The sequence below is a fragment of the Tachypleus tridentatus genome, chromosome 13 (genome assembly GCF_004210375.1).
Source record: "Tachypleus tridentatus isolate NWPU-2018 chromosome 13, ASM421037v1, whole genome shotgun sequence".
In the NCBI taxonomy this organism is placed as follows: Eukaryota; Metazoa; Arthropoda; class Merostomata; order Xiphosura; family Limulidae; genus Tachypleus; species Tachypleus tridentatus.
The window spans coordinates 254795024-254807435 of record NC_134837.1 but is presented as its reverse complement, the minus strand read 5'-3'; the positions used below and the strand labels follow the sequence as shown (position 1 = coordinate 254807435).

Genomic DNA, 12412 nt, shown 5'->3' with positions numbered 1-12412 from the left:
GTGTACAATAATTTGGATTGAAATTTTGACAGTTTCTTCCATATCTAAACTAATAAAATAAACTCGTAGTAATTCCACGATATTATGGGCTCTCCAATAAAGTTACGGAAAACAAAATTATCCCTTGTTACAGACCACCAATTTATAATATATATAGATAGATTCTATCCTGGTGCTATGTAAGTCAGTACAGACAGCTTCGCCTGTAGATGGCCATGACGAGTCACTTTAAACCAAAGCGAAGTGCCACTGACACTGTACTTTTCATGCAACCCTTACAACAATCAACAATGCTGAATACGTGAAACCACAACTAAAAATAAAACGTCTGAGTACGAACATTTACACACACGCACACTTGCGTGTTTTATATCTGTAAACAAATTTAAATCTGTTGTTTGCTTTTTTCAGAATTTTCTCACAAAGCTACTCAACATTTAACTGCACAAAGCCGTCCCTAATTTTGAGCTTACAAGACTAGCGGGAATGCAACTAGTTTGTAGCAATAACAGAATCTGACCGTTCCACGTAACTCACGACTACAGGCTTTTATGATAACGCATCGCGAATTACTAGGCTACGTCATGTTTGCGTTGTTTTTAATTCCTCGCGATGCTACACGAGGACTATCTGCGCTAGTCGTCCCTAATTTAGCAGTGTACGACTAGAAGGAAGGCAGCTAGTCATCACCACCCACCGCCAACTCTTGGACTACTCTTTTACCAACAAATAGTGGGATTGACCGTAACTTTATAACGCCCCCACGGCTGAAAGAACGAGCATGTTTAGTGTGACGGGGATTCGAACCCGCGACCCTAAAACTAAAAGCTGAAATTTACAAAGCCAGAAACTAGCGAGCTCTCTGCGTCAGTGACGTATACACACAGTAACAGACTCAAGACAGTGTAATTCACGCATTGGCTTTTTAAAATTACGTTTTACTGAATTTTCTCACAAATACAGTAGTGTGCAAAAGGGTTGGGACAAGAAAATATTTTTCATTCTTTCCATTTTGTGGGCTAATTCTTCCACGTCATTACAGAAGGTAAATTTTAACACTATGGTAATGTTTCACTGATTCCTGTTGACAACTGAATGAGTGAGGGTGACAATACTTGGCATTCTATAGAATTACCATATACTTGTATCAAGTTAATGTCATAAGGGTTCTGTTTGAACGAACATAATTATCAAATTTGGGGTATGAAATAATATTCAGGGTTAAGCACGAGATAAACAATTATTTACCATACGACAGAAAAGTGCCCAGATATACAGCATCAGGAAGACTGAATAATAATGGAAAACCTGGTCGCAGTTTAAAAACCTTTACTTCGACCTCCAAACATTATCGAGAGTCTGAAAGTTACTTCAGGGTTCAAAAACCGGACTCTTGATAATTGAAAAAATGTGTTATGGACGGACGAGTCCAAGTTCGAAAGACTTGGTTCAAAGGTTACGTCTGGCGGAAGTAAGATTAATTTTACTTAGTGCACAGCACCTACAAATGAAAAATGGGGAAAAGGTGTGATGGTTTGTGGGTGTTTTTTCTGCTAAGGTGACAAGAGCTATTTGTAAAACAGATGTAATAATGGGCCAGTACAAGTACCATGAGATACTGGTCCGTTATGGTATACCCAGTGGTTATCGTATTGTTGGTAAAGGATTCTACTACCAAGAAGATAATGACCTCAAACATTCATCCAACCTATGCAGAAATTACTTAGCTAATAAAGAAGCTGGTGGAGTCATTGAAATGATACAATGTACCCCACAGAGCCCCACTTCCAACCCACTTGATCAGATCTGGGATTTAACAGATCAACAACTTGACAAATAAAAAGTTACTTCAAAAGAAACTTTATGTGAGTGTATTTGAAATATTTGGAGTAAAGTCCCAAAGGACACTTTGATTACATATGTTGTAGCAATGTCTGAAAGACTGTCTGTAGTTATTAAAGGAGGACACAAAATATTAACTGTTTGCTAAACACAAACACTTCCACTGAGTTTCTGTTGCACTAAATATGAAGATTAATAACATTTCCATGTCCTATGATTTACCTTCCATTGTTCTTTGAAAGTAGCCTGAAATCTAATTCTTGACTTTGTTCTAACACCTTTGACCAGTTCTGTATATGTTCAAACCTGTGATTTATCACAATCAAAATGAATCTGGTACTTCATAAATTATATGCCCCCTGATGAGGCAGCAATAACTTTAAGGACTTACAACACTAAAATCCTGGGTTTGACTATCCGTGGTGAACAAAGCGCAGATAGCCCCATTATGTAATTTTGCGCTAAAAGATTATATTTCTGTTTAATTAGAGTTTTCTACATTATTAAGTATTTTATTACAAAACACATACTGTGGCTATTACAAAACACAGGGTGTATGTAGTCTATCTCTTCGGTGTTTTAATTTACTAAAAAAAATTAACCCTCAAATTACCGACTTTCTATACCATTCACTACAGTATTTAAGTTACAACACTTCGTGTGAAAAACTGACCCAAAATTGGGTAAAATCACTAAGAACTGCAGAACTCAGACAAAATTTGTGGATTTAAATGTAAACGTAATGTTATGTTTGTTGAAATTTCACTCGTGTGTGACTCGTTATTAGGGGCCCTGTAACCAACAAAATTCATGGAGCCATAAATAATTTGATGTTCAAGAGTTCAGAAAAGTTTTTTAAAAAATGAATGGAGTTGGGACCCATCAGTAAAATTAGGCTTAATAGAGCACCATAACGGAGCCCGACATGACCAGGTGGTTACAGCGCTTGACTGGTAATCTAAAAGGTCGCGGGTTCGAATCTTCGTTACACCAAACATGTTCGCCCTTTCAGCCGTAGGAGCATTATTATGATACAATCTACCCCACTATTCGTTGGTAAAAGAGTTGGCGGTGGGTGGTGATGACTAGCTGCCTTCCCTCTAGTTTTACACTGCTAAATTGGGGACGGCTAACGTTGACATCCCTCGTGTAGCTTTGCGCGAAATTCAAAACAAGGAAGCACACAAGCTTTCCAAGGGATGCGTCTTCCCACAAGTTCCGCTTTATATGGATAGATTTCTGAACTTTCCACACCGTCGTATTTTATTCTATTTTCCAAACTATTCTTTCTTTAAGAGTACTCGAAAAAAAATGCAAACTTGACTGTGTTTCTGGGATTCTGATTACTCGTCCAAATACTCAGAGATTACGAAAACAGGTGGATTAACTGATAACACGCCGAAATGCTTCTTTTTTGTGGGTGTCTGTAAGTTTCGAAACAACCAGATTGTTTTACACTTCACTCTTTTATTAATTGTGTGTAGATGTTTTATCTTAGAGATTAATCGGGACATGTGTACGTCCATAAAAACACACACACTCAGCAAGGGAGGGGCTATCAATTGATGTGCGATGATATACTGTAGATGGCGCTGTTTGAATTTATATTAAAATAATGTTTCATTTTTTTAGTTTGTTTCTTTGTTAATCAGGATAAACGTATGTGTATGTGTGTTTTCTTACTGCAATGTCACATTTGGCTATCTGCGGAATCGAACCCCTGATTTTAGCGTCGTAAATCCGTAGACTGACCGCTGTCTCAACGAGAAGCACTCAGGATAAGATGACAATTTGTAACCTCGATGTATTTCTGTCACATGACTGGTTTTTACATCAAGCGAGGAAAAGTCCAGAGTTCGATAGTTAACTAATTGGAAATTAACTTAATGGCTTAAATTCAGATACATTTAACCTCTGTATGGAACAATGGAATTTCTCCAAATTATAAAAACGAAATGATTAACATATCTGATATACAAGCACGCCATATTTAAATAGTAAAGTAACTTTGATCTTTCGTAGCTGTTACCAAAGTTCTTGACCTTCAATGAGACAGCAGTAAGTCTATGAACGAAAGGCGCTAAAATCTGAGGTTCGATTCGCCCACGACATGTTACCCTTCTGTAAACCCTAACTCCGTATTCCACTAATCAAGTATTCTGGTAATGAAACATTCAACAAAATTATTTCACCCCAGTGTGCTTGTGAGCATGATTTCAATATAAATATATGGTGAGAGTTGATGACAATGTTATTTTCTTCAAGGCCACTGGCACAAAACAAACATACTCTCACACACATGTCAACAGGTGTCGCTACTGGATCGCACGCTGCACTCGGGTACATTGTAAAATATTACATGGTGTTATCACATAATAACACGTGTTAATCGCTGCACCAAATTCTCTCTACATAACATATTTATTGAGAACCATGTTTATTAAAACTTTATATACGCGAGTGTCGCGGGTTCGAATCCTTGTTAAACCACACATACTCGCCCTTTAAGCTGTGGGAGCGTTATAATGTGACGGTCAATCCCACTATTCGTTAGTAAAAGACTAGCCCAAGTGATGGCGGTGGGTAGTGATTATTAGCTGCCTTCCCTCTAGTCTTACACTGCTAAATTAGGGACGGCTAGCACAGATAGCCCTCGAGTAGCTTTGTGCGAAATTCCAAAAACAAACAAACAAACAAGCTCTGTGAAACACCAAAGTGTCTGAGCCCTGTGCCAATCAAGAAACGAGCAAGTTGGCTACAGGGATGGTTATCCCAAGACAGACAATGGAAAATTGTGGCCAAGGAAAGAGAAAGACACTTAGTCCAAACACATGGGATACCCATTTCCCCCTTATGGGATGGTTTAAGTAAAGACAGCCTCACTCTTACCACTCCACGTGATGGTGTAAACATGCTGCTCAACAGCTCGTGCACTACAGTCTGCTAAATTACAGACGGCTTGCGCAGATAACTCTCGTGTAGCTTTGCGCGAAATTCAAAACAAATCAAACCAACTTTCTATAGTAATATTTCATGTCGAATTTTTTTTTTTTTTTTTTTTCTTCTCATTGCTACACAATGGGCTATCTGTGCTGTGTCAACTATGGGTATCGAAACCTTAACCTATTTTTTTTTCGACCGTGGAACGTTACAACGTCTCCCGCTGGTACAGTGGTAAGTCTACAGATTTACGACGCTAAAATAAGAGGTTAGATTCCCCTCGGTGGATTCAACAGGTAGCCCGATGTGGCCTTGCTGTAAGAAAACACATACACGTTACAATGTTCCGCTCAATCCCACTTTTATTTGGTAAATAAGTCGTCCAAGAATTGGTAGGTGAGTGGTGTTGACTAGCTGTCTTCAATCTGGACTAAAATTAGGGACGGCTAGCACAACTTTGAGATTTATAGCGTTATGCAAAGTATAATAATTTAAATTTAGAAATAAACATATTTATTTTTCCAGTTGATAGGATTCGTATGGTAGCACGTGACAACAATTTAAAAAACAAAAACAAACTATAGGCTATGAATCATTATTAATACTCGTAATTCGATAGTGTAAGAAGGAATACAAAAACACAACATATCCAGCAATCTGTTATGAAACTGGGAATTGTCGTGTCTACAATGTTTTTTTTTGTTTGTTTTTTTTGAAGGGTGAGATCAGAATGTCGTTTTGATTCGGAGAAACTTATATATATCGACCTAATAATAATAATGTTTACGTACTTTCCTTTATAATTCTAAAATTATTTGTCATTAAATGTATCATGATATTTTTGGTACTTACGTTTTATTGGTGGCCATTGAAATCACTTGAATGTACGAGAAATTTAAAACATTAATACAATATTAAATTATACCTCACTCTTACTTATTTAGGTTTATTTAGATTAATTTGCGTTTTTTTTTTCTTTTCACAACAACAAAACACTTAATAAAGAAGTATTAGACTTATACATACTACACAGAAAAAACAACTGTTTCTGGAGCCCAAAATTTGGGTAGATCCCAAATTTATTATCATCTCTGGGGCGAGGATAGCACGTGGCTTAACTAGATTTTTAAAAAAATTTGTTACCCACATTAAATTTAATAACATCACATTTATATTAAAATCTGATAAAAAGAAATTAATAAATTAATGCTCTCTCCCCTTGATACTTAATATTTTTTTTGTTTTTTTCCTAGATTTGACCAGTGTCAATTCTCGAAACTTGAGAGAAGAAATAACTATATTGCTACTGGCATATGTTGATTACCCTCTACCTATTAAGTATCTCACAATGAACATATGAAATGTATATGAACGACTTTACAATAAACCACTAATATCACACGTTTGTCATAAAATAGACTTAACAATAATAATAATAGAATATTGGATATATTAGAATAGCTTAACACTAACAGCATCTCACCGAAACTATGATAAGCCTAATAACAGAATCACAGCTTATCTCTTTTTCTGCTATTACACCACAACAAAAATAATTTTTTTTTCATTCAGGACATAATACATAACTATTATAAACATTTATATAATGAATTTGCAAATGTACCCATAAAACCTGATGACTAATTATGCCGTAGAAACAGAAGTCAACAAACGTTCAGTATTCGCTGACAAAAATAGTTGTAAAATAGTCTACAGTTATCTCTATTTGTCGTTATTACTATACAATATTATATTTTTATAACGGAGGGAAAAACAGAATTGAAAACATACCACAGTATAATCTTTGAGAAACTAGGGATTACGAAGTAGTTTTCCCTTGTTTGAAAATATATCAGTTTAATCTTAGTTTAAAATAACCCTCTGTTTTAACGTCGAGGTGTAAACATCTTTTAAAATCGCATCATGTTTACTTACTTTGTTACTTTCTAGGGCGTCAGCCGAATGGGCTTCCTTCGTCTTGAAACAGTGACGACATTTTGATTTGTTGAACATATTTGGAGCAAAATTCTTGCAATCCGTCTTTGGTGTCATTGTTATAAACCTCGCGAGTTAACGTCTTAAACTGGTTTCAAAATTCCACTCTTGACAGAAAACGGTTTGTTTATATTAATTTTTACCACATTACTTTAGGCTTACAGTCAACAACGCACGAAATATTATTCAAGTCGTTTATCTCAGTTTATGTACTCATTTTCAAACAAGATTTGCTGAAAACTTAGACCTCTTATGCAAGGTATGGTGATTACAAATCCTATAAACATTTACAATAAAAGTTAACACAAAAAAACTTTAAATTTTGTCGAACAAAGTTAAACCACCTTGTTTTCTTCAACTCAGTTCAAGTTCACGTCTGCTCCCAACAGTCACCAGAAAGCGTACTTCCTCGAACCTACGTTTCTCAGCGCTCGCGGCTCCTATTACTTAAAGCCCTCGCTGACATTCTAGCAAAGTATGTATCAACAAGTAACCTCACTTAAAAAAAACAAAATCACAACAAACGAAAAACGTCAATTGTCTTGACACCTATAAGTCGAATTATTTTAGAGAAATGTAGCTTACACTTCGAAGGACATTTACAGATGAAGAGTCAACCCATTTGAAAAATTCATTAACTGAGAATAACACAGTTAAATACAACCATCACCACAGTACGACTTCAACTAACTAAACCCTAACCGCCAGGTACGCTACACTGTACTGTGTATCTCACACAACGTAAACTACATACTTGCTCACTAGAGGGCGATGGTTTATAAACTCGAGAAAAGCTGTTCGCTGTATTCCTACTTAGTCTACTTAAAACGAAACCAAGGCCTAGAAAAGTTGAGTTTCGGAGAACAACAACTCTCATTAAATAATATTTCTACATTTTTATTTATGGATATAAAAAAGTTGTTCTAAAGAAATAATTAATTTATAACCTTGACTTTGCAAGATTAGTTAAGTTCGTCCAATAAGTCAATATGCAATTTTTTTAAACAGGATTTTTCTACAGATTTTGATACCAAAGTCTTCTGATGCTTCTGGAAAAACAACAAAAAATTGCTAATTTACTTACCTTTGCCGACGACATTTTCAGAAAGTTCGAATGATGAAAGTGCTGAGACACATGCATAGTATTTGTTTGTTTGTAATTATGTTACACAATGAACTGCCAGGTGTCAAAGTCCGAATTTTAGCGCCACAACATGTATCGTGACATTCGATTTTTAACAAAAGAAATCAATATTTCTAATCGAATCCACAAAATATGTTTTATAACTTGCTTAAAATATTATAAATCAATTTTGTAATAATTATAATGCGTTAACAAATTCGGATAATTCAATTCATATGCACAGAGAAAACATTACATCCTTAAAATATTTTCTTCATTCTTATGTACGAGCTGGAAATGAAGAAAATTTAATCTCACAGCAACCACAGTGTTTTGGAAACTATGAGAAACAAAAAACAAAAACGAATACTTTTTTTTTTCACCATTTTCGAAACGTGCTCCTCCTCAAGATGGCTCAACGTTAAGTCTGAAGGCTTGTAGTACCAAAAATTGAGTTTCGATACCGGCGAGGGACAGAGCACAGATAAGTCACTGATTCACAACAAAGAATTTCCAAATTAATGTCAGAAAAGTATATAAAATATCCATTTTAAGTTTCCTTGATCAGGCCACCTATTTTAATTTATATATTTATTTTCGTGAATTAATTTAAATATCATTTTGTCATTATTAAAATAATTTATATTTATTTATTATTCTCGCAATTTTTTGAAGACAATGGACTAGTTTATTTTTAATCAGTGTTTTATTTTACCAGCTTATTTTCTCACGTTTGTCGATTAAATTATTAACATAATTCAAATAAGATACTTGTATATTATTCATTACTTGAAATACATGAACGAGGTTGCTTGTACACAGAGCCTGACATGGTCAGGTGAATAAGGTTCGCGCAAAAATACACGAGATGCGCTAGCCTTCCCTAATTTTGCAGTGTAAAACTAGAGAGAAGGCAGCTAGCCATCACCACCCACCGCCAACTCTTGGGCGACTCTTTTACCAACGAATAGCAGAATTGACCTCAGATTAAGAGTCGAGTGCCGTAACCACCTGGCCATGCCGGGCCAATCCAATAGCTATCTTGCATATAAATATATCTTTTCAGGAAATACGATACTACAAAATATTATGCTTGACAACGAAAGACATGAAATCTTACTGTATAAAACATTGACTACTGTTGATGCAGCTTCCAGGTTCGACGTTTGCTTGATATAAAGTATTTGATTAATAACCTACTTATAGTTTAACACATCTTACACAGAAAACAAAACTACTTAAATGTTAATGTCATTCACGATTACTGCATTTCTTTCTAGAGATATTTTATCACAGTAATACGTTTAAAAAGCAATCGTTACAGAAATCGATGCAACTTAAAAAAAAAAACAGTTTCAGACAAACGTGAATATATTACACTCTATACTCAAAAACAATTCCTTATCATACAACTAGAATGATATAAAACTCAGTGGCCAATCAGGAATGGTTTCTTATCATATAACTAGAACTACATGAAACTTAGTGGCCGAATAATAAAAGCTGTAGAATATGCAAAGAAAGACAAATATTGTGACACTTCTAAAATTATTAAAAGCTTGAGTCACTTCCTGTACACCCGACTTGTGAAAACTTCGAATATCGGAGTTTCTTATACCATCTTCAGGTTTCTGAAATCCTGGCCTGAGTCCACCTGAAACCAAATTCTAGTATTTGTAGCCGCGTAACATTGGTTCATAGAATGACTCTGAGTTGTTGTTTTGTTGTTGCTTTTTGTATTGTTGGCGCACGACAATATAGCTAATAACGAGAGGTAAAAAAGTCGTATGGTTAAATTAATAATTTTAAGTGCCACGGCTATTGAGGATTCCTTCTTGTTCTGGGAGAATAAGAGTTGCCAAAAGCTCTGTTAATTTTTCGTTGTGTAATCTTCATGCCCGGAATTTTACCATTAGGTGAAAAGTGATAAAAATTGGTATAATAAATAAATATTTGCATACATATTTGTGCTTCAATTATATCACTTCCTGATAAATGCATTCTGCTTCAATTTGAAAGTTATTCAATGAAAATGTTTTATTTATTTATTTACCACTATAAGTAAGTGCTAGGAAGAACCAGGAAATCGCTAAAAATAAATATGTAGGGACATGAAATGGGTTTAAAGCGAAATGCACACACATACTAAATAAAAACCTCTGTTTAAACGTATGCGAACATAAAACGAGTTTACAGCTAAATATATGTACTAAATATAACCTTCTGTTTTATAATTTTGGTAAAGTAGAATATTGTTTTCGCTGCAAGCTAGTTTTTAGATTATTTTTTTTTTTAAAAATCGAAATAAATTTAAAGTTAGTTTTATAAAATAAATATTTCTTAGGAAAAGCTTAGAAGAGATCGAGGAAAATCCATTCGTAATTAAAACCTACAGAAAAGAACTGAATTTGAATTTTGAAATCCTCGAATTTGTGATGATATCATACACAGAAGTGAGATATTTGATTTGATCAAGATGCGTATGTAATCTGTAAATACTACAAGTATTTCTTCAATCAATTTGTTTTTCAATGCACTCGCGTCTCTTGTGAATTAATCTCGAATATTTTAGGACGAATTTCTGTCATAGAAGCGGTGACTGGATGACAGTAACTGTAAAATGACACACCTATACTCTATCTTATCAACTAATTCATTCGTCTTTACTTTTCTTTTTGTTATCGTGAAATTTATAGCAGTCTGGCAAACAATGACAAAGCCAAATAATGTCAAAGTCAATAAGGTGTTAATAAACTAGGCTGACTGAATATGCCACACGTAACGTGATATCACATATATTTACGCAAGAGGAACGACTCTTGTTTGTCTGTTTGAAGTTAATTACAAAGCTACACAGCGGGCTATTTGTGCTCTGCCCGCCAGGGGTATCAAAACCAGATTTCTAGCGTTGTAGATCCCTATACATATCGTCGTGCCACTAGGGAGCAAGAGGAAAGAGAGGGCGTAACTTATGAGTTTTTTTTTTTTTAATCATGCTTAAGATACAAGTGGTATTCGTTTTGCAAGAGAGGTGTTGCTTTATAGTGTTTTGCTCTTTCCCCCAAACAGGATGACTAAAGATGCTCTATTTCTATGATTTTAAGCTTAAAACACACTCGATTATCTGCCCCTGAAAGCTTTAATAAATATGTGAAATTCTGGCCTAAAAACTCACATTTAACGTTTAACCAACACGAAATGCTATTATAATATTTAAACCACATCGAGTAAAATATTCCATCATTGTTTTTTTTTTTAATTTTGGCGTTTATATAATATTTATTACATATATATTTTTATTGTAATAAGTCCTCGAATTTGTTTAGTTAAACAATAAGTAACTAGTGATTAATATCATTTAAGTTGTTGTTGTTTTTGGAATTTCGCACAAAGCTACTCGAGGGCTATCTGTGCTAGCCGTCCCTAATTTAGCAGTGTAAGACTAGAGGGAAGGCAGCTAGTCATCACCACCCACCGCCAACTCTTGGGCTACTCTTTTACCAACGAATAGTGGGATTGACCGTCACATTATAACGCCCCCACGGCTGGGAGGGCGAGCATGTTTAGCGCGACGCGGGCGCGAACCCGCGACCCTCGGATTACGAGTCGCACGCTTTACGCGCTAGGCCATGCCGGGCCAATATCATTTAAGAAAAACGTGTATCTACGTTTTAACTAATATAATACAGGTGGCTCTAGCGAGGGGCCGACTGAAGATGATTGCACTGAAATGTTTGTTCATCTTCCTCAATTAATGCCGTCCATTAATCCCTCAAAGATTTTATCCTTTTACACGGTTCATTCAGTTAAGAAAAGTTGGAGCCGTGATTGATGTAACACAAACATTAATTAAGTGAATTAGTTATATCCGAGCTTGTTTTGAAACTAAGTTATCAAACACATACTGCGACCTTCAAAGTTACAGGTTAAATGCTAAAAGCCTGCAAAGCATTCGAAAGCAACAGCTGGGAAATGTGATGAAACGATAGGTAAACTGACTTTCTTTTTAAAATATATTTGTTGAGTACTGTTCAAAATACATATTATTGATCATACAACAGTAATGTTATTAAAGATATTCAGAGTAACCTACATTTCTTTAACTTTTCATCTTCGACAGATACAAATAAATAAATAATTTGTAATTTGTATTTAGCATATTGCTTTTACGGAATTACAATAAAATTCTTATGTATGAATATAAAATAATTTGACCCCCCAGTGGTTCAGCGGTATGTCTGCGGAGTTACAACGTTAAGAACCAGGTTTCGATGCTCGTGGTGGGCAGAGCACAGATAGCCCACTAAGTAGCTTCTAAAATCAGGGGTTTGATTCCCCTCGGTGGGCTCAGCATATAGCCCAATGTGGCTTTCCTGTAAGAAAAAACACATAAAATAATTTAAAAACTTGATATGCCATCTGTCGGCTAATAAACTAACTATTGTGGTGGCATAAGATCCGAGAAAACATTTAGTTGAAAAAAATACTCGTAAATTGGTAAAACTGAAAACA

General features: G+C 35.1%; 1 protein-coding gene across 2 annotated transcripts in view; it reads right to left on the bottom strand.

Annotated features, from left to right (window-relative positions):
* LOC143240484 (uncharacterized) overlaps positions 1-9047 on the bottom strand; it is a 103768-nt gene extending 94721 nt beyond the window's left edge. The window contains exon 1 of one of the 2 annotated variants that reach the window (XM_076482982.1): positions 9021-9047. In XM_076482982.1, coding sequence (XP_076339097.1) covers positions 9021-9032 — 12 coding nt within the window. In that variant the 5' untranslated portion in view covers positions 9033-9047. Of the gene's footprint in view, positions 1-6717; positions 7480-9020 lie in introns of those variants that run through there. The other variant, XM_076482981.1, reaches the window with a different exon arrangement.
* Between the last annotated feature and the right edge of the window lie 3365 nt (positions 9048-12412).